The sequence below is a fragment of the Muscardinus avellanarius genome (assembly GCF_963383645.1).
Source record: "Muscardinus avellanarius genome assembly, chromosome: 7".
In the NCBI taxonomy this organism is placed as follows: Eukaryota; Metazoa; Chordata; class Mammalia; order Rodentia; family Gliridae; genus Muscardinus; species Muscardinus avellanarius.
The window spans coordinates 27,037,222-27,060,394 of record NC_137793.1 but is presented as its reverse complement, the minus strand read 5'-3'; the positions used below and the strand labels follow the sequence as shown (position 1 = coordinate 27,060,394).

The 23,173-nt window shown below is 39.1% G+C and overlaps 3 protein-coding genes across 3 annotated transcripts in view; 1 reads left to right on the top strand and 2 right to left on the bottom strand.

Moving 5' to 3' along the window:
• The window catches only part of LOC308265016 (olfactory receptor 2G6-like), a gene marked incomplete at both ends in the record, with an annotated part of 658,093 nt that overhangs the window by 76,653 nt on the left and 558,267 nt on the right, over positions 1 to 23,173 (bottom strand). The gene's annotated exons all lie outside the window — the stretch shown is intronic.
• Positions 11,148 to 12,098, top strand: LOC308265536 (olfactory receptor 2W3; the record flags this gene model as incomplete). The annotated part of the gene is made up of 1 exon (XM_080699333.1): positions 11,148 to 12,098. One exon carries the CDS (start codon positions 11,148 to 11,150, stop codon positions 12,096 to 12,098), a length of 951 nt encoding a protein of 316 aa, XP_080555459.1.
• Positions 16,852 to 17,778, bottom strand: LOC308265535 (olfactory receptor 2T2-like; the record flags this gene model as incomplete). The annotated part of the gene is made up of 1 exon (XM_080699332.1): positions 16,852 to 17,778. The coding sequence occupies one exon, from the start codon at positions 17,776 to 17,778 to the stop codon at positions 16,852 to 16,854; it is 927 nt and encodes a 308-aa protein (XP_080555458.1).

Genomic DNA, 23,173 nt, shown 5'->3' with positions numbered 1-23,173 from the left:
GAAGAGATGATTGTCTCTTTGGAGAGCAGAAGTAAAAGATGGATCTGAAAGCATTTTGTGACATGTAATAGATTATTATACTGATATTATTCGTAGTAGAAATATCTAGGCAACCACTGTCCAATAAAGTTTAATATCAAGTGCTCAATGAGGAGAATCCGTTTTTAGATATAGAAAAAAGTTGATTCTGTATAGAAAGTCCAGCTGGAAGTGGCACCAGTTTCTAGTGACGTGGTAGTGTGTCCACCCAGGCCTAGTTCCCGGGAGCTTCCTGAAGCTTTGTTCCGGTGATAACACAATGACTCTTGATTTGTTCATTCCTTCACCCACAAGCCTTCTCTCAAAATGTTGTACTAGCTAAGAATGTGGAGACTTTCTCTTAACTTATATAAATTAAATTTTTTTTAAAAAAGAAAGCTCCATGATTTATACTTCTTTCTTCAATGAACTATGTATTATGGATCCTCTCTTTAGAAACAGAATGTTGAGATCAGTCCTCCTTCCCATCAGTTTCCCACCGGCTGTTATTATATGCTAGTCTTTTTCTAGCCCACATCATTGTCATGTTTTCTTCTCTGATATGTCCTAAACACTGCCCTTACAATTACCAAATTCCCTCCTTTCTATAAAGAATAATTGAAGAGACATGAGTCCTTGGATTGAAATCTCAGTACCACAATAAAGTAAAATAAAATAGAAGATTCAGAAGAAAATCCATATACTTAGAGCCAAATGATTTTTTTTTACAAAGGGACCATGAACATATACTGGAAAAATATAGTTTATTCAACAAATGGTGCTGACAAAACTGGTTATCTCTATGCATAAAAATGAAAATTAATCCTATTTTGTCACCCTGCACAAGAGTCAATTCAAGAAGAATCAAAGACCTGAAAATTAAATGAGGAACTTTGTAGTACTCAAAGAGGGCATGAGACCAACACTTCAACATAGAGGCACAGGTAAAAACATCCTCAACAGGATCCTAGAGGCACAAGGAATTAAAACAACAATTAATAGGTGGAATTGCACTAAACTGAAGAGCTTCTGTGCAGCAAAGGAAACTATAAAGAACCCCAAAAGAGAGCCAATAAAATGAGAAAAGATAAGAGGACTAATATCTAGAGTATACACAGAACTAAAAAAAAAACACCAAAAAAACCAACAAATAACCCAATAAAAACAAAACAAAACAAAAACAGGCAAGTGAACTAAATAGACACTTCACAAAAGAAGAAACAAAAATGGCTAATGCATATATATGAAAAAATGTTCAACATCATTGGCAATCAGAGATTAGAAAATCAAAACTACCCCAAGATTTCACCTAACCCCAATTAGAATGGCAATCACTAAAAACACAAACAGTAATAAATGCTGGTGAGATATGGAGAAGTAGGAACTCTCATACACTGTTGGTGGGATTGAAAATTAGTGCAACCACTTTGGAAATCAGTGTGGAGGGTCCTCAAAAGAATGGGAATGAACTTACTATATGACCCAGCTATATCAATCCTGGGTATTTACCCTAAAACACTGAAACCAGACTATAAAAGTAATGCATGCTTATCTATGTTTATAACTGCACAATTTATAATTGTCAACCATGGAACCAGCTAAGATGCCCATAAACAGAGAATTGCTTACAAAATTATGGGACACACACACACACACACACACACACACACACACACACACTAGAATTCCACTCAGCCATAAAGAAGACCAGAATTATTGTAACTTTCAAGGAAATGGATGGAACTGGAGAATATTATGCTAAGTGAGATTAGTAAGTCACAAAAAGTCAAGAGTTGGATGTTCTCTTTCATATGAGGAAGATAGGGAGAAATTGGGACACAGGATGGACTCCAAACAAAGGAAAAGAAACCTTAGTGGAATGAAAAAGGGGACCTAACCGAGGGAGATGAGGGTGGGGAGGAAGATTTGAAGAGGAAAACACCTCAATAGTCATGATGTACATGTGCAAACTTATTAAAGGTAATTGATGTGTTGAGCATGGGGAGGTGGGGAGGGGGAGGGAATGGGGTAGGAAATGGGAACGGGCTCAGAAAGTACTCTTTGAATATATGTTTCTATCACCCTGAACTTTATCAAGATGTATGATTACAATGCACCAATAAAAAAGTCAATTTACACTTTAGAGTCTACTTTTTTCCCAAATTATAATGCTCTAGAACTATGTCTAGATACAGAATCATGTTTTTCCAGAAGACTAGATGATCTATTCAAACAACTAATTTGGTAACTAATTTTTATTTCCCTCCTCTGAATCAGGTTACAGGTTTATCAAGTAGACTACATAAACTAATCCTTATAGGGTGTTCGGTAGGTCTAAATAAAGGAACCTGGGAGGAGGGTGGTATGTGGAGTGGGCTGAGAATGGAAAATAAAATGCTCATTAGCCAGAAAAAGTAATGAAATAGATTTAGAGTGGTGATTTCAACTCTTAGCATCCCAAAGGGGAAGAGAAATTGGGAACAGTGGGACTTATTAAACTAGTCTTCTCTCCAAGCACCAACATCTCAATGTATGATTTTGATGTAAGATTCCTGTTTGCTTTGGATGCCTGCTATGGATCTGCTTTGTTATACAGGAGGAGGATAGGATGGAAGTAGTCTGTATGTGTAGAGTACATATCCACATACTACAGATAGTAACATCCACTTGTGTGGAATATTCTCTTTAATTTGGTCACTACATCTAAGCAGAAGTAGCCATCCAATTATTTTGATCAATCCCTTAGTCAATTGACTCAAACTAATTAGACTGATTTTCTCTGATATTGCCTTGATGATTGCAATGGTCTTAGTTTCTATTCATTTGCTTATTTTTTTCTTTATTTTTTAATAATTTGAGCCAGCGACATCATTTTTGCCTCTATAGGAACATTATGGATCTGGGTATATATTCACAATCTAGTGAATCAAAGAGTTCAAGATATTTTCTCAATTTCCTTTCAGTTAGTTTTTTTTTTTTCCGAAACTTGGGATTGAACCCAAGGGCATTCTACCTTTGAGCTATACCCCCTGCCCTATTGTTTATTCTTTATTCTGAAACAGGGTCTCACTTAGTTGCAGAGGGCCTCAGTAGTTGAGGCTGGCCACATACCTGTGATCCTCCTATCTCTGCCTCCCAAGTCCTGAAATTACCAGCATGTGCCACCACACCTGGCTTTCAGTTAGTTTGAAACTAAAATATAACCCATGTGTGCTGACATCTTTCTCTCAAATCAGAAATTAAAAAGAAATAAAACAAATTTAGTGCCTTAATAAGCCATTAGTTCATGTACCTATGAAATTCTGTCACTAGGCAGGAAAACAGTGTTTTTCTTTTTCATAATAAAGTTATCAGTACAAAGATATCAAAACACTTTTACTCTATTTCTAGTAGGTCTAAGAACAAGGAGAAAAGTCTGATCCTGTTCTTGTGGTATTGGGCTGATTATGCCTTAGCTGCATTTTGCCACATAATAATTCTCGGGACTAGCAGAGGAAGCAAATGGCCCATGAGATTTATGTCTTCTGAATAACAAATGGTTGAGTCCTCCAATTTTACTTACACACAGTGTTAATTCCTTTTTATATCAAGGGACAAATTCTCATGGTCCTCTTTTCTCATAGACCCTATGGGAGATGGAAAAGTGCATGGAGATACTTGCCTATTGATGTATGTGCTAATGACCTGGGTGCATTGGGGAGCTCCCCAGAGCTTGGGGGTGCTGATACACCTAGACCACCATCAGGTTCCTCTTCAGTCTTCCCTTAGGAGAGCTGTTTCAGCCTGCAGTTATTATAATACCTCTGCATAAATATTATGGATTATCAGATAGAAGAATGAGCAAAGCCTAAGACAGGTGCCTCCATTTCCTACCACATCTGGAATTGCACAACAGATGTGTACCAAGAGGGGAGACATTACATGATTCTACCGAGGACCTCTCCCTAGGTTTATGCTTTCTGCATTCTGATTTTTAATGGTGCCTACTGTCATACAAGTAAAAATGGTGAGTAATTTCTGGACCTAGGAGTTCACCTCAGGAGTCTTCACTTCTAAGTTGGCTTATTAAATAAAGAAGTTGTGCTGTGGGTGTAGGTCAGTGGTAGAACACTTCCACAGTATGCAAAAAGCTCTGAGTTCTGGAACCAGCACTGAAAAGAAAACAAAAAGCCATGAAGTGTGCCTCAAAAATACAGAAAAAAGAAAATAAAGAGCCTCCTCCTTGCTTTTGAGAAGTTTAGATTATGACAGACATACCAAGAGACAAGGACATACTCAATGCATTTAATTACAGTAAAGCAATACATTTGCCAATTCAAGAATATTTTGAGGGGGTAAGTATAAAAGTGCTGAGGAGACCACATATTAATAAATACAAAGTAAAAAATTTAAACTTTGTTTTAAAAGTGTTTGAATGTTGGAACTAAAATTGGTTATGGGGAGGAGGAAAGATTTGTCAGGCAAAAGTAAGAAGTTGTGATCCAAGATGTGAGTCTTATTTTGCATGGTGGTCCATTCCTGTAATTTCAGTACTTGGGAGGCAGAGACAGAAGGATTGCAGATTCAAGTATAGCCTCAGCAAGGTAGCAAGATTCTCAGCAACCTAGTTAGATCCTGTTTCAAAAACAAAAAAATAAAAATGGCTAGGGGTGTAGCTCAGTAGTAGAAATTCAAACTCCAATACCCCACCACACACACACAAAAGAAAAAAGACAGAAATAAAACAGAAATAAAACCCAAATAGTAATTAAAAAGGTTATTATTAGCCTCTCGTGGGAAACAGAAGACCCAAGGCTTGTCACTGGGATGGTCCAGGCATGGACCTTCTATAAAAACATAGATCCCACTTCCCATCACCTGTTATTGTACACATATATTTTGTGAGTTACAAACCTTTTATGTATTACAAACAAAAACATAAAAATCTTAAAATAAGCTAACTTAAGTCTTAGTCATTTATTTTAAAAATTATATTTTATAATAAACTATTTAATCATATGACTTCTCCCACTCTCTAGGAAACTGAAAAAGTACCCATCCTTATCTCAAGGCTGGGGAGTGGCAGTTTCTGAGATGCAGCAGGGCATTTGGAATTGCAGTACTTGGGAGGCTGAGGCTCAGCTCCCGGGGAAAGACAGAAATGTTTCTGTGTGGCTTGCTGTCTGCACACACACTCCCAAGCACAGGTTTAACAAAGGTTTCACACAGACATGGCCCCATGGTACAGATGAGCTTCTCTGCATTCTTTCATTCTAGGCAGGTCATGTCTGAAAATACCTCTGACTTTAGTTATTTCTTGACCTTTCTACCTGTCCCCATGCACCTGTATGGAGGAAACTTGGTCACTGGTGCTAACATTCAGTGTTTCTCTCTTGGAGTCATGAAGAGGAATTGCTTCCAGAGGTAAGGAAGACTTGATTTGCCCACTAATTAGTTAATCAATAAATTGGCCATTGGCTCAGCTGAGCTTTTGCTATTCCCAATATAAAAGGGTGGGTTTTGCTAAATCTATCCTCTCATCAGAAAAATAACCCAATGACAAGTCTAGGGGAAATAAAGGAAAATCTTCTCTGTGCAAGAAAAGGCACCTGACTAGTTTAAGTATGCAACATCTATAGTGATAGCAGTGGGTGCTTATGAAATGTAGGCAGCAGGAGGACGGAGAGCTGTCAGTATATGGGCCAGCATGCTGTCAAGGACCTCTGCACAAAAGGAAGAAAGATGGTCATGTTCATTTTAGAGTTTGAGCCCAGGGGAGAAAATATTTGCCTCTTCCTGGAACCCTTTGTTGTGCAGTGTTTGGGAACTCCTTCCAGGGAGCTTTGTGCAGTGTTTGGGAACTCCTTCCAGGGAGCTAGGTGAGTGTTAGCTGGTGTATCTCCTCCAGAGACCTGCGGGGACAGAACAAGTACTCCTGACTTTTGTTTTGTTTTGGAGGCGGGGGGAAGAGAGAGAGAGAGAGAGAGAGAGAGAGAGAGAGAGAGAGAGAGAGAGAGAGAGAGAGAGAGAGAGAGAGAGAGAGAGAGAGGAGAGAGAGAAGAGAGAGAGAGAAGAGAAGAGAGAGATAGAGAAGAGAAGAGAGAGAGAGAGAGAGAATGAGAATAGGAGGAGAGAAAAGGTAAAGGAGGAGGAGGAAGAGGAGGAAGAAGAAGAGGAGGAGAAGGAAGAGAAACCGTACAATCAAGCTTAAAATAGTGTATTCATTCAAAATCTAGGAGCTCTTACAAAGAGAGACCTTTGGCCACTAGCATAGACACATTTGCTGAACATATTTTCACAGCGGGCACCATTTTTTTAGAGGCAAAATGAGGCTCTTGCTTAGAGGTGAGCTGAAGCGAGGCTTCAGCACCAACAGCTCCTTTAAACTGTGGCACACATTTCCTCAAGAAGGTCACTCTTCCCTTTGTTTATGGTTGAGAAAGGGCAGTTAAGGAGGTCTGAACTCCAGGGATCCTGAGAACCAAGCCTTCAGATTCTGCTTCTCACTTATGTTTCACGGGATACATGGTTTTAGCACCATAAAGTAGTTCAGTGGGTTGCTTAAAAATATTGAAGTAATAGAGTGATTGGAAATTTCATTTCAGTCTTTGCTCCTTTCTTTCTTTTTTTTTCTTTTTTTTAAATTTTTTATTGGTGCACTGTATTCATACATCATAGTGGGATACAAACTTTTGTAGACATACATGCACACATCGCCCAGTCAGCCCCCAACTGATCCCCACCCCATTATATCCCCATCCCTCCTTTCCATGCTTGGCTTAGTGGTTGACATCTAGTATTATAGCAATTTATCCAAAATTAAAAATGATAATCTCACATAACAGTTTCATTTGTCTGATACCAAGCTTTTGATAACTTAAAGATAACATTTCAATATTTTTTTTTGCTTTCTTTCTTACCAGAGAATATTTTTTTCTTTTCTTTTTTTTAGGTGAAACTATCATATATTTATATATTTATTTTTCAGAAAAAAATCTATCCTACTATGTAATATGGACTCTAGATACCCAAAACGATCTCGAAAAAGAACAAAGCTAGAAGATATATATTTTCTGATTTCAAACCATATAAAGCTACAATAACTGAAATAGTGTAGTACTGTTCTAAAGGCAGATATATAAACCATTGGAGTTAAATAAAAGCCTAGAGCTAAATTCTTTCATATATTGTCAAGTTATTTTTGACAAGGTTTCCACGAACATTTGGTGGTGGAAATAATAATCTTTTAACTAAATATTGTTGAAAAATAATAATTACATGAAAAAGAATAAAATTGGACCCTTGCCTAACACCATATACAAATATTAACTCAAAACAGATAAAAGACCTAAATATAAATCTTAAGACTATAAACTTTTAGAAGAAAATCTGGGTCATAAAACCTCACAACATTGAAATTGGCAGTGATTTCTTGGATATGATTTCAATGGCACAGGCAACAGAAGAGTATACAAACTCCCTAAAAAATAAAAAAAAATTGTATATCCAAAGACAATGTAAACAGAGTTAAAAGTTACTGATTGAATGGAATAAAATATTTCTAAATGCTATATCTGAAGGTATATTAATATTCCAACTAGAATTCCTAAAAATTAACAACAATAAAAGCAAACAATACAATTTAGAGATAGGTAAAAGACTAACATAAGTAATGAATCTCCACAGATAACTAATCTTAGTTGTCTGTTGGATGGAAAATCTTGTTTCTCTGGTTCTGGTGTGTGTTACCTATTTCTTCTTTGTAGTTAATCTCTTTGAGTATTTTCTCTAGTGCTGGTTTTGAAGACAAATTCCTTCAGTTTCTGTTTGTCATGGAAGCTTCTTATTTCTCCATCTAATTTGATAGAAAGTTTTGCTGGGTAGGAAATTTTTGGCTGGAAGTTGTTTTCTTTCAGAGTTTGGAATATGTTACTCCAAGCCCTTCTGGCTCTCATAACTTGGTTTGGGAAGTCTGGAGTAATTCTAATTGGTTCGCCTCTGAATGTCACTTGGCCCTTTGTTTTTGTTGCCTTTAAGATTCTCTGCTTGGCTTCCACATTGGTCATTTTGACAAATATGTGGCGTGGGGATCCTCTTCTCCGATCCTGTCTAAAGGAAGTTCTATAAGTTTCCTGGACCTGTGTATCGACCTCTTGTTCTATGTCTGGAAAATTTTCTGCTAGTACTTCCTTGAAGAGATTGTTGATCCCTTTGGTTTCACCTTCTTTTCCCTCCTCTATTCCAATTATTCTTAGGTTAGCTCTCTTAAAATGGGCCCATATTTCTTCAATGTCAGATTCCTGCTGTCGGATATTTTTTTCTAGATTAGAAACTGCGTTCATTTTTGGATTGATCATCTTGTAAGAGCGAGATTCTATTCTCCATGTTTTCTAATCGGTTGTTTGTACTTTGAATTGAGGCCTTTACTTCATTAATTGCATCCTTTATCTCTTTTTGTCTCTCTCTGAATTCTTTTAGAAACACCTCTATTATATATTTCTACAGTTATTTTCCTGATTTGATCTTCTAGAAACCTCTGAATTTCTCTTTTATCGGGTTCTGATGTTGTGGGGTTGTGGGCATTCATTGCTCCATTGTTATTCCTCTTTCCCATGACTTCGGAAGTTTGTGCCTTCTCTGGGTTCTTCCCTTGGGTCACTATGACTTTACTTAAGGTGCTCTGGATCTCGAGTCTGTGGCATCTCAGACCCCACTACTCCTTTACTGGGTTATATCACAGAGTTTCAGACCCAGGGAGTCGATAGAGGCTGCTTTAGACCATAGGGGGTGCCAGGTTGGGAGTTCTCCTATGGTGTGATATCTCTGCCACCACCACTCCCCCACTGGGTCAAGTCCCTGGGAGTGCAGTACTGGGATTTCTCCTCTAGGGCCCGCAATTTGACTCACTGTTGTTGAGTATGCAGATGGAGCTGTAGTGGACTCGGTGAATTTGCTGCTGCTCCCGCCAGTGGCAATATGGCGGCGCTGCCACACCCTCGGCCGTGAGGCTGGCGTATTTGTTCTCTGGTTTTGAGCTCCGCTCTGAGTCCTTGCAGCGTGTGCTGAGCTCAGCCACTGGGAGCTTTAGATGCTCCCTGTGCTGAAAAATCCCGCCCGCCTGTTCCGCAGTGGCTCACCTCAGCTCCACTCGCCTCACTCCTCGGGCGTGAGGCCGGTGTAGCTCCTCTGTGGCTCTGAGCTTTGTTCTGAGTTCCCTTCCTCTCTGGAGCCTGGTGATTTTTTTGTTTCTCTGGTGATGGTGTTTTCTGGCTATGAAAGGCACTGATTTTGTGGTAATGAAGATTAGTTGTTAGTGGGGCTCTTAAGCCCCGCTTTTCTCTGTCGCCATCTTCCCGGAAGTCCCCCTGCTCCTTTCTTTCTATGTTTCTTTTTACTTTTGGTCCTTTCTTCCTTTCTCAGTTTGTTAATACTTTGGGAAAAATATTGAGTGGAATAAGGCAATGATCTCTGAAAAGAAAAATGATAAAGCTAAAAACAAATATTAGCAAATTAAAAAATAGAAAATATTCTGATTATACACTATAAATACTTGTTGGTGTGTTCTTTTTAAATTACAAAATAATTCATTTCTATTGGTTATTATATGACAGAAAAGTGATCACGTAAAGTCTCCCTTTATTCTTCATCTGACTCTAGTATTTGCTTCCAGGCATACTTTATACTGTAAGATCTATTCATCAGTCAGGCGTGGTGGTGCACACTTGTCCCAGCATTTGTGAGGCTGAGACAGGAAGATCACGGTTCACAGACAGCCTCAGCTACTACTTAGTGAGGCCCTTTGCAATTCACTGAGACCCTGTTTCAAAATAAAGACTAAAAACTAGGGCTGGGGTGCAGCTCTGAGGTAGAATGCCCCTGTGTTCCATCCCCAGTACGATAATAAATAAATAAATAAATAAATAAATAAATAATAAAAGGGCTGAGGGTATAGCTCAGAGGTAGACTGCCCCTGGGTTCAATTCCTACTACCAAAAAAAAATCTATTCATCTATCTATATCTATATCTACATATCTATCTAATCTATCATCTATCATAAAAATTGTGTGTGTGTGTGTGTGTGTGTGTGTGTGTGTATGTGTGTGTGTGTGTGTGTGATGGGATTTAACTCAGGGGCATTCTATCTCTCAAATACACCTCCAGCCCTATTTGATTTTAAAGCAGTGTCTCACTAAGTTGCTGAGGCTGGCCTTAAACCTGCAATCCTTCTGTCTCAACCTCCAAAGTACTGGAATTATAGGTGTGAGCCACCATGCCTGGCTAAAATGGAGATTTTTTTTAAGAATTTCAAACATATTTGTAAGACAAGTAAGAAATGTTTAATTGATACCACTTTCATGAGAAATTCATAAAATGTAAATGAGATTTCAAAAATGTTAGTTAAGGGATTGTGCAGAGGAGTTTAGCTATACAGCTTAAATGTTTTCTGTGTTAAATCTGTTCTTTTATACCTGTCTGTAAGACTTGTTGAGATGTTAATCTCATCAAATATATTTTTACTTGAATATAATATATTTTAGGATTGGAATTTGATAGCACAAATTTTGTATACGTGTCACTTACTGGATTAAAGCTATATTATTTATTACACTTTTTTAATATATTTTTCTCAAGCAGTAACTTTCTTCATATATTTTGGAAGAAAAAACAAATATTTTATTTCTTGAGATCCAACTAAAGGAGAAAGAGAGGGAGAGAGAGAGACAGAGAGAGAGACAGAGAGAGAGAGAGAGAGAGAGAGAGAGAGAGAGAGAGAGAGAGAGGGAAAGAGAGAGATTTGTGTATATTTTGTTAGTAATATTCTGTTGTCTCAAACACTATCTACTCAGGCTACACCTCCAGTTTTGTTTTTTTTTTTAGTGTTTATTTATTTTTTGCAGTACTGGGAATTGAACTCTGGAGTGTTATACCCCTGAGCTACACTCTCAGCTCCATTTCCTTATCTGTAAGTTGGGGATGATGATGATGATGATGATAATGATAAAGTGGCACTTCATTATCATTGTTATGAGGGTTAAATGAGCAAATAAATTAAAAATTGCTTCTTTAATGCCCTGATAACAGTTGTACTTCCTTAAAGTTGGCTGCTACTGCTATTGGTATTGATATTTTTTCTTCAGGTACAATAGAGATGGAGAGAACCAATAACAGCACCCTAAGTCATTTCATCCTTCTGGGTTTCTCCGACCGCCCCAATCTGGAAAGGATCCTCTTTGTAGTCATCTTGGTAGCCTATCTCCTGACCCTGGTGGGCAATATCATCATTATCCTTGTGTCCCGGCTGGACCCACACCTCCACACCCCCATGTACTACTTTCTCACCCACCTTTCCTTCCTGGATCTCAGCTTCACCACCAGCTCTATCCCCCAGCTGCTCTACAACCTGAATGGACATGACAAGACCATCAGCTATGCAGGCTGTGCCCTCCAGCTCTTCCTGTTCCTGGGGCTGGGTGGTGTGGAGTGCCTGCTCCTGGCTGTCATGGCATATGATCGCTTTGTTGCTGTCTGCAAGCCCCTGCACTACATGGTGATCATGAGTCCAAGGCTCTGCCTGGTCCTGGTGTTGGTGGCCTGGGGCTGTGGGGTGGCCAACTCCTTGGCCATGTCTCCAGTGACCCTGCGTCTACCCCGCTGCGGGCGCCGCCGTGTGGACCACTTCCTGTGTGAGATGCCAGCCCTGATCAGGATGGCCTGCGTCAATACTGTGGCCATCGAGGGCACCGTCTTTGTCCTGGCAGTGGGCATTGTGCTGTCACCCCTGGTCTTCATCTTGATCTCCTATGGCCACATTGTCAGGGCTGTGTTCCAAATCCGGTCGGCATCAGGGAGGCAAAAGGTCTTTAATACATGTGGCTCCCATCTTACTGTGGTCTTGCTTTTCTATGGAAACATCATCTACATGTACATGCAGCCAGGAAACAGCTCTTCCCAGGACCAGGGCAAGTTCCTCACCCTCTTTTACAACATTGTCACACCCCTCTTGAACCCCTTGATCTACACTCTCAGAAACAAAGAGGTGAAGGGGGCCTTGAGACGGCTGCTGCTGGGCATCAGAGAGGTGGGAAAGGAGGGAGGGTAGATGGGAGAATTGAGTCTTCAGCCTGTGTGGCCTGGGCTGTGGTGCCAACTCCATCCAGAACTAGTGGAGCAATTGGATTCGTTCTCAACTACAACTCTCAATGGTTTGCCTCTTCTGGACTTCTACAATACTGTCCAAGTTTCAACATGATATGTTAAATGAGATAGCTGCCTAACACATATCTTCCAGCCCTACACTAGAGGATTTTTCTATAATGCAGGTTCAAAGAACAAAGGAAGATGAATAGCTGTAAGAAAGTTTCCACCGACTTATATCAGAGTGCCAATCAGGAGACAATTCTTAATAGTTTTGTTTTTGTTTTTGGTCTTTAATTCAGCATGGCTTGGAGGGTGTCTATGAGTGTCTATGAGTGTCTGTGGTGCTGGGGAATGAACCCAGGGGTGCTCTACATCTGAGTTACACCCCCAGTCTTTTTTATTTTTATTTTGATACGGGTTCTGACTATGCTGCCTAGGCTGGCCAAACTTGGAATCCTCCTGCCTTAGCATCCCAAGTAGCTGGGATCACAGGTGTTCTCTGCAGCATTTCTTGTGTTTTTATGGTTTCTATTTTCAACTTTTCATCATATTGTTTTTTATTCCTTTCATTCCCAATATTTGTAATTTTCTTTGATGTGTTGCGTGAGATTCTAAATAAAGAAGTTAAAATACAACAATGACAATGTAAACTCTAAGTCTTAAAAGCATCATTATTCTCAGGTATGTATTATTTAGTTTTGTTTATGAGAAAAACTTAGTGTCTATTATGTTCCAGGTGCTCTTGTTTTGTTTGTTTGTTTGTTTGTTTGTTTGTTTGTTTTGCAGTGCTGAAGTTTGAACTCAGGGCCTCACACGTGCTGGGCCAGCACTCCACCACTGACCTATACAGCCCAGCCATTCCATGTGTTCTTAGTTCACCAGATCTCAGCGATTGGATGAGGTCAGCATGACCATTGTCACATCCATTTATCCACATGGTGCTTGAGATTTAGAGATTAAACTATTTGCTCACGGAGAACAGAATCAGTGACTTCAAGTGCTGCAAGTGTCTGATTTCCAATTCCTACAGTTTCTATTGTGACATAAATTTTTTTGTGTGTGGAGGAGGGAAGGTACTGGGGATGTAACCCAGGGGCATTCTACCCCTGAGCTGTACCTTCAGTTCTGTTTTATATTTATTTTGAGACAGGACCTCACTAAGGTGTGGAAAGCCTTGCTAAACTGTTGAGGCAGGCCTTGAACCTGCAATCCTCCTGACTCATTCTCCCAAGTATGGGATTACAGCCACCATGTCCAGCTGTGACATAAGCTTTTAGAGAACAAAAATCCTCAAGCATTAAGCATTCAACAAGTAGTGTAAAAGACCCTTCAGGGATAAAGGGCATGGCTGGCTCCCATTTGGGTCTTCTCTCACTTTATGTGCGTGTGGGTTACCTGAGATCTTAAAGTGCAGGTTCTGATTCTGGAGGTTGTGAGAGAGGCCTGAGATTCTGCTTCTCTGCAAATCTTCCAGGTGATACCCTCATTCCTGGAACTCAGATCACATTGTAAGGGCCTCAGAAGCAGAGAGAGCCCTCTACTGCTCTCTTTATAGGCCTTTCAATGGAAGACACATCAAATAGCATCATAGGCCAGGGGATAAGATGTGAGAAGGATGGTATCAGTTCCTCTGCAGTCACACTACCCAGTGCCTGTATCCTCCTTTATCTAACTCCCTTCTCTTCCACACTTATTAAAAGGCACCCCTCCCCAGCAGGGTGAAGTGTAAACAGACCAGAGCTCACTGGAAGGAGGATTCCAGTGCTAGAAAGGACCCTGGCTTTAATATGCAAAACTGCTGTTTCAAAGAATTAGTGATGTGGATAGGCTGTTGGAGAGTAATAGAACGGGGACTATCTGTACAGCAGTTAAATCAGTTATGTTCAAAACTAACACCACACAAGCTACCCAAGAGAAAGCTTCAATGAGGAGTCTTCCTAGTGCTCTCTGGGCTTCTCCAAACCCTTTTGAAAGAACTCAATATTCTAAGTGGGCTCCATGGAGCAGCTATGCAGTATCCAGGACTCCTTCCTCTGGAAAAGATGTCCCACAGAGAGCAAAGTGTTACTGTTTTTTTTTTTCTTTTGTGGTACTGAGGGTGGAACCCAGGGGCTTTTCTACCTCCGGGCTATACTCCCAGAACTATTTTATATTTTATTTGGAAACAGGGTCTCACTAAGTTGCTGACAGCCTCACTTAGTAGCTGAGGCTGGCTTCGAACCTGTGTGATCCTCCTGTCTCAGCCTCCCAGGTGTGGGGATTACAAGCATGCACCACCACGCCTGGCTATTTCTGACAGATTTTTATTCTTTGGTCCAAAGTATGTCTCTTGTCCTTTGCACATAGTTGGATAATGGCTATTATTCAGTTTTACAACCTACATTTTGGTTGGCTTATTTAAAACATTAACATTTATTGTTATTATTGGTACTGTTGTATTTTATTTTTCTTCTATATATCTTCTATCTTTTCCCTTTCATTTTTCTTTTTCACTGCTCCTCCCTCCCTTCTTCCCTCCTTTTTTATTTTGGATTGTACCAAGGAGAATTCTGAGATAAATTCCCAGCCTTATTTCATTTTTTATTTTGAAACATGGTCTTGCTAAGTTACTGAGGATGGCCTCCAATCTGTTATCCTCCTGTTTCAGCCTCTCAAGTACTGAGATTACAGGTATGAGCCACCATGTCCAGTTTACAGTGAGTACTCTCTAATGATGATTTTATTACCTTATATAGAGCTTAAAATGCAAAGCTGATCAAGTGCTGTGTGCATGCATGTCCCGTCACTCTGAACCGCCTAATGATGTGAGAGTACAATCACCAACAAAAGTATTTAGAAAATACAAAACTGAATTTTTAAAAATTGACTTCAGATTTATACTATCTTACGTCCCGCTATATACACAAAGAATATCACTATACAAATCTACTCCAATTTTCCCCCTTTTGTGTGTTAGTGGCTATACATGTTATACTTATGTATGTCTATCCATGCATCAGGACAATTATTACTTTGTATTTTATCTCTTTTATTTAAGAAGCCAAGAGTATCAAGAAGAAAACACACACTCATACCTATACATATTTATAGAATTTAAGTGTCAGCATTTATGTTTATGACTTACAGTCCTCCTGTCTCTCCTGCTGCCTTCACATTAGCACGTGTGGTCATTTCTTGTTCCCATACAGCTTTGGACACATCTATTTCTTCTCTACCTTTATACTTTTTCTTTTCTTTTTTTTTTTTTTTTGGTGTTGAGGATGGAATTCAGGGGCATTCTATCTTTGAGTTTTACCATCAGTCCTATTTTATTTTTTATTTTGAAATAGGGTCTCACTAGGTTGCTGAGTCTGGCCATGAACCTGTGATCCTCCTGTCTCAGCCTCTCAAGTACTGTTGTTACAAGCATGTACCATCAAAACCAGTATTTTTATTTTTAAGTGTGTGTGTTTTGCATTAAATGTCTAAGAACATAATTACATTCATATTAAGAAATGACATTTCAAGTCAACTAAAAGAATAAAGTAAAAAACAGGCAACTCAACTGTTGTTTATAACTTTGTATACAGCTGTTACATTTACCAAAACCTTGTGATTTTTCATATGGATTAAATGATTCCTTTATTTATTACAGTGAAGAACTTCTGTTAAGGTCCTTGCATGGAACATCTAATAATATATTGTTTCCGTTCCTGTTTCCAAGAAGAGTTTCATTTTGCTTTAATTATTTGAAATAAGCTTTATAATTTTGATTAGTTTTAGGTTTATTTAAAAATGCTGCAGATAGTTTTACCTATTGTTAACATCTTAACCATATAGCACAATTGTTAAAAGTAAAGAACAAATATTAGCATGGTATTGTTAACTCACTTGCACAGTTTATTTAGGGTTCCTCCGTTGATCCAAATCTCTTTTTTCTAGTTCTAGTATCCTTTCCAGGTCACCAGGTTACACTCTGTCTGTTGGAATCCTTCTTGGCTCTCAGCTCTCAGCTCTGAAGTCACTTGGGTCAGCTTGGGAGGGGCATAAACTGCCCACCAAATGGTAATTTGTTTGCATGCAAGCAAGTTTCCAAGGACCATATGGGGCCATTAAGCAAGTGGACACTGACATTTTCTAGAACTGTTTACCTTTTTGTTCCTTGAATCACCCATGACTGCCTTACTGTTTTTCTCTGACTTACCCCATGACTGTTTTATAAGCTTCAGTGTTTAATCATTTTTACAATGTTTTGGTTAAAACTCTATAAGAGAAAAATGCTGGTTGAAGGACAGCAGATTTCTGTCTTCTCCCCAGCTGCTTTGTACCTCTAAAAATAATTCTAACTTTGAGTCATTCATGCGAGAGCATTTCTAACATCATCACAACACCCGCAACATCAGTCATCATGTCTCATTTTGGCAATCCCTACTTTTATAGAGAGTTTTAACCTAAACATTGTAGAAATGAATAAACACTAAGTGCTGAGGCTGATCTTGAACCTGTGATGGCCATGCATATTTTGACTTAGAGGATTCTGCTCTGTACATTTGTGAAGTTCATAAAGAGGGATTATTCTGACCCACCAGCAGTCTCTAAGGGCAAGTGAGATGTCTGCAGAAAGGTACCATTTGCTTTCCTTCTGATGTGTGCTCCTGCCTTAGTGACATCTTTTTGCAGCAGAGGTCCATCCTTTCTTGTTCTGGTCTCACTAGTGGCCAGTTTATTAAGAAAATTCATCTCCCTAGAATCTTTTTGAGTGCAGAAGCCACTTCTCTGTTCCTGAGGCTGTAGATGAGGGGGTTCAGCATGGGTGTGAGGAGGGTATAGAAGACAGAGACCACTTCATCCTGCTGGGCAGTGTGATAGGCTTTGGGCAGAAAATACTTGCTGATGGCTGTTCCATAAAAGAGAGACACCACAATCATATGCGAAGAGCAGGTAGCCAAAGCTTTTCTCTTCCCCAAGTTGGATCCTAATCCCAAAACAGTGGAGAGGATCTGCCCATAGGAGGCCATGATGGCAGATATTGGAATGAGCAGGAACACAACACTACTAAAAAAGAGACCATTTTCGTAAAGACTGATGTCAGCACAGACAAGTTTCAGGAGAGCTGGGATCTCACAGAAGAAATGATGGATTTCCCTAGAAGCACAGTAAGGTAGACTCATCGTATACACACAATGGACCAGGGCATTGAGGAGAGCCCCCAGCCAGGTTCCAGCCACCAGGAAAGCACAGACTGTAGGACGCATGAGAACCGAATAATGGAGTGGGCGGCAGATGGCCACATAGCGATCATAAGCCATGACAGCCAGGAGAAGGCATTCAGCTCCCACAAGAGTTGTGAAGACAAAGAGCTGCAGCCCACAGCTAATGTAGGAAATCTTGTTTCTCCCAGACAGAAAGTCAATGGCTATCTTGGGGACAAAGGTGCAGCTATACAAGAGGTCCATGAAGGACAGCTGGCTGAGAAGGAAGTACATGGGGGTGTGGAGGCGAGGGTCCAGCCCGATGAGGACCATCAAAACAGCATTGCCCGTGAGCGACACCAGGAAAACCAGGAAGATGAGGGCGAAGAGAAGCCTGGGGGCTGGGGCATGGTGGAGCAGCCCCAAGAGCACAAAGTCTGTGCTGGCGGTGCTGTTGCTTCTGTGTTCCATGTGTCCTCCCCAGCTGGCTGCCTGCGCAGAGTGTGGGAGACTGTTAGTCTACTCTGTGCACTTCAGTCCCCTTCATCTCACAATGTGACAATGTCATCTTCCTCCTTAGTCTAGAAATAGCTAAATACAAGCTGGGTGTGGTGGCGCAGGCTTGTAATCCCAGCACTTGGGAGGCTGAGACAGGAGGATCACGCAGGTTTGAAGCCAGCCTCAGCTACTGAGTGAGGCTCTCAGCAACTTAGTGAGACCCTGTTTCCAAATAAAATATAAAAAATAGGTCTAGGAGTATAGCCCGGAGGTAGAAAGATCCTGGGTTCCATCCCCAGTACCAAAAAAAAAAAAAAGAAATAGCTAAATACATGTGGACCTATTATTGTGTATGCGTGTGCGTTTACACACATGTATATTTCTCTCTGTGTATGTATATAAAATGCTTTGTGAAAATATTCCTCCTTGTATATTTATCACACAGTGGTTCTATTACTATTGCAACTTTGCTGTGCACTTGAGAGTTTTATAAATAATTCTCAGGATTCAAGACTTCAAGCATTTTCAATAAATGTAATCTCTGAAATTTTATAAGTATTATTTTTAAAAGTATTAAATATAGAAATTTGTATATCCTGCACATATACTTAATGTGTTTTCATAATTTTTCTTATTTTTAATTTGCATGTAGTAGGAAATAAATAAGATTGCAGTCATAGGTAAATAAATAACCTCTGAATCTGTAGGAGGTGCATACCATGTTTTAATGAATAGTCTTATTGCTATTTCAGTAAGTCTTTATAGGGTTACTTTCCTTGTTCCAAGAGATGACTCTTATCACTCAGAGACATCAGTTAACTATGCATAAATATATGGCAAAGAAATAATCTTTGGCTTTAGTCATATATCTAAATGTTTCTATATTCCCTGCTCTTGTTTCTGCAAGATTCCTAATGTCACTAAAGAGAAATCAATTTTAAACTAACATTAATTTTCTCTCTTCTCTCTCTCTCTTCCCCCTCCTTTCTCCCTCCTCTCCTCAGCTTCTTCTTTCTTTCTTTCCTACTCTCCCTTCTCTGTCTGATTCTCCTCCTCCTCCTCCTCTTCCTCCTCCTCCTCCTCCTCCTTCTCCTCCTCCCTTCTTTCTTTCTCTGTCTCTCTCTCTTTTCTGCGATTAAATCCAGGAGTATTCTACATCTGATCAATAACCACATCTTATTTAAAATTTGAAACAGGGTTTTGCTAGGTTGCTGAGATTTCTTATATTGCTGAGGCTGGTCTTAAACCTCCAACCCTCCTGTTTTAGTGTCCCAAGTATTGGGATTACAGGTGTGACCCACCACACTGGTTTAAAGCATTCTTTCTTCTTTTTAAAGTTTTTTGCAGAACTAGGGATTGAACCCAGGAGCATTCTACTTCCGAGTTACACCCCCAGCTCTATTTTTTTATTTTTTATTTTGAAACAGGGTCTCACTAAGTAGCTGAGGCTGGTCATTAACCTGTGATTCTTTTGTCTCATCCTCCCAAGTACTGGGATTACAAACATGTGCCACCATACCCAGCTGTGTTATTTAGAAATCAAGAATATGAAAATTTTTTTCTGTTTTAATAATTGGTCAGATAAAAAGCTAAGACTGTAGAGGGAGTGCTTACAGAAGCCCAGACTCACAGAGGTTGTTAATTTTGTAAGTCAGGTTCTTGATTCCAGGCTCTCTGATAAGACTATTGTCAGCTGGGGTGGGTGGGTGGTGATGCACAACTCTATTTCCCAGTACTTGGGAGGTTGAGACTGGAAGATGCAGATTTTAGGTCAATCTTTGGAACTTAATGAGACCCTCAGAAACTTAGAGAGAACCCATTTAAAACTACAAAACATAAAAAGTGCTGAGGAGGGATTGTAGCTTGGAGATGAGATAAATGCCTCCTGGGTTCAATCCTCAATACGAAAAAAAAGACTGTTGCCCCTTTGAATATTACCTAAAACCAGCGCCTGCATTTCTGAACACTGCTGTCAGTGGTCACTTCCAGCCACAGGGATGGATGACATTCTCCCCTTGCATCATAGACCTGAGTAAGTCAGCTCCAGGGAAACTCATCGCGTCTAACTTAAAATGGGAAAAAAATCAAGTCTGGAGAGGAGAAACTGGAAAGAGGTTACACAGAGAGGCTCTTGTGTTGTTGAGATATGAGCAGGGCTTGAATAAATTGTTTAATTTGCTAATGTATAGGCACTACATTTTGATAATCTTCCTTAAATTCTGAATCAAAAATTAAATTTCACGTAACACCTAGGTAAACTAGCCTGGCTCTTTGAAAAGCATGGTCAGTCACTGGTTTCTAAAATCAATCGTGACTTCATTTTGTGGCTAGAAATGTGACCAGCTGCTATGAAATTCTGTTAAAGAAATTTAATTATAATTGTCATGATTCCCTAAAAATTGTTTCCTCCCCAAACAAGTCAACTCTATTTAGGTTTAAAGAAAAATCACCTTCCTTCAGAATTCTGGCCTTTGTTCTTGTCCTTAGTCTTCCTGAATAGTGTTTATGAAGCTATCTGTCTTTGGTTCCAAAGAAAGAGTAAAGAAAAAGTGTCGCTTTGATTTTTAAATAATTGAAGTATTTGTATTTCTCCTGGTGAATTAATTTCATGGTCTCTAAACCATGTATGTTGGTGTATGTGCATTGTGATACACATACATATATAAACACACACACGTGCATGCATGCACATGTTAATATTATTGCAGAGCCAGTCAGTCTAAACCAGCAGCCTATGTGTCCAATAGAGAAATACAGATGGGCTCTGATGATAGAATTAATTTATAATAGTAAAGAAATTATTTTTATAAACCCTTTTTCTACAGTATTAATAATCACTTAATGCAACATTATTTCTCCAACAAATAACATTCTTACAGGGTTATCAAGACTTTAGGCAGTCAGCAAGAATTCTGGAAATTCAGATGGCTTACAGTTTGCTCTTCCTCCTGATTATGAACAAATATGTGGTGTGTGTTCAGAAATGCAAGAAATCAGGATTGAATATTCGATTTTGTCGACCTATGCAGACAGTAAGTAAACCTATACACACACAAGTAGACATCATTACCAGCTATGGTTTTGGTATTTATGTGTTATTATACATTATATTGTTCAAGTGATATTTCATATTCTACTCCATAATTTAGTGAAATTTTCAGTTCTTAACATTTTATACTATTGGAAACATTTTTTTTTTTCAGGTCTGGGGATGGAACCCAGGGGCATTTGACTTCCGAGCTACACCCTTGCCCTGTTTTTATATTCTTTATTTTGAAACAGGGTCTCACTAAGTTACAGAGGGCCTCACTAAGTAGCTGAGGCTGTCTGCGAACTGCGATTTTCCAGTCTCAGCCTCCCAGATGCTGGGATCACAAGCGTGCACCACCACATCCGCTTATTGAAAACATTTTTAATATATGTAAAGGTCCAACTGGCAATTCATTGAACTAATTAGATTGCACTTCTATTGAGTCATTATCCAATTAAAGTGTCTAGTAAGATCCTAGAATCAGAAGGGCTAAATGTCCATCCAGCTTTAATCTCAACATTTTATAGTTTAAACTACCACTTCTCACACTTGTATTAATTTATACTTAAGCACATGCTAGTAGTTAAAGATTCGTTTTTCTTAAAATATTTAGTTTCAATGTAAATATATTAAATTACTATGGGTATCTATTTTGATAAAGTCAAAATTATTGCAGCAACATTTTTTAGCATTATTATTAATTTGAATATTCAGAATTAAATAATAAAAATAAACAAAGATCTTTATTTGTCCATGTTATAAAATATTCAGTGATTATATCTCCAAGGTATTTTTTCATAATTCAAAAGTTTTCTGTGTACAGCATTCTTCATTTTTTAATTGAAGAATCTCTGAAGAATGCATGACAGCAGACCCAAGTAACAAGTATATAAAAGCAGCATTTAAAAGAATTATTCAGTTTCTATATTTCAGCTGACTTAAAGTTTTGGTAGATTAATTTGCAGCCTTACTTTAGCTATTGTGTAAAATCCAGACTGCTAATGTTGAGTAAGTAACTATTCAACTGAGCAGCACATTATCTGGGTTATCATTGTGCCTAACACTGTTAATCCTTGGGGAAGGGAATAACCTTATCTTTTTTGGAAGTACTACAGACAAAATGGTTACCTTTTTTGTTTCCTTCCTCAAGGTAACCAAAAATCTTTGGGCAATGAAAGCTCGCACGGAACAGTGTCTGATTTCCTCTCTCAGTGTCAGGACCATATTTTGCCATTCAGCCAAGGAGATTAAATAAGCTACAAATCCATCCATTTGAATATTAAGTAAGATTCAAACAATTTCACCTGTCCTCAGAGAACACATCCCTTGTTTGTCCTTTGATCCCTGAGGTAGGCAGTAGCATAATTATTCCATTGTCCTTCAAATAAAAAAATTAACCAAGTCGGTTGCCTTGGAAACCAACAAACAAAAATCTCCCTCAGTCACATAATCACCAGCACTGGGCACCTCCCTCTTGAGAAGTCTGCAGTCTCAGTGATGAAATCCCTGTTGAGAATTCAGAAACTGTCAGTGCAACCAGAAAATTCCATTTCCTTCCTGACCTCAGGGTGTTTTTAGTGACCTCAGCTATGTTACTGAAATTTTATTTCTTTTGATTTTTCATCTACAAAATTGAGTGACAATGGCATGAATAATATAAGCGTTTTTGTGCTAAATAAATTAATGGCCACATTTAATCATTTATACATAGGTTAATTCCTTATCTTGGCTTTGTGAACAACACACCAATACACAAGAGAAGGCAGACAGACATCTTTTCATATGGTGATTTTATATGCTTTGTACATTTAACCAGCAGTAGGATTATTAGATTGTATAGACTGTGAAGTGGGGATAAAAAGGCAGTTTGCTAAGATAATATTTTAAAAAATACAATAACATAAAGAATACTTTAAGAACCTTTCAGTTGATAATTACCTGAATGTTTCCATTTGAACAGGTACATTTTGAACATCCATCCTGGATTCAATTTTACCTTCTTTTTAGAGCGCGGTTCCCATAGCTAATGGAAGGTCACTTGCTATCTTAGAGTGTGTTTAGCTGTGGAGTAGGGACCATGATTTCCTAGGAGGTATCTAAGAGGAAGAACAAGAGGGTCCGCCTTCTTTAGGCAGTTAGCCTATTGGTTGAGGTGCTGAAAGTCTCTCCTTGAATGAGAAAAAAGACAACATTTTGTTTAGATTTTATTTTACACTGAATACACACACACACACACACACACACACACGCACGCACGCGCACGCGCGCATGTGTGTGTGTGTGTGTGTGTGTGTGTGTGTGTGTGTGTGTGGTACTGGGGTTCCTGGACCCCTTCTC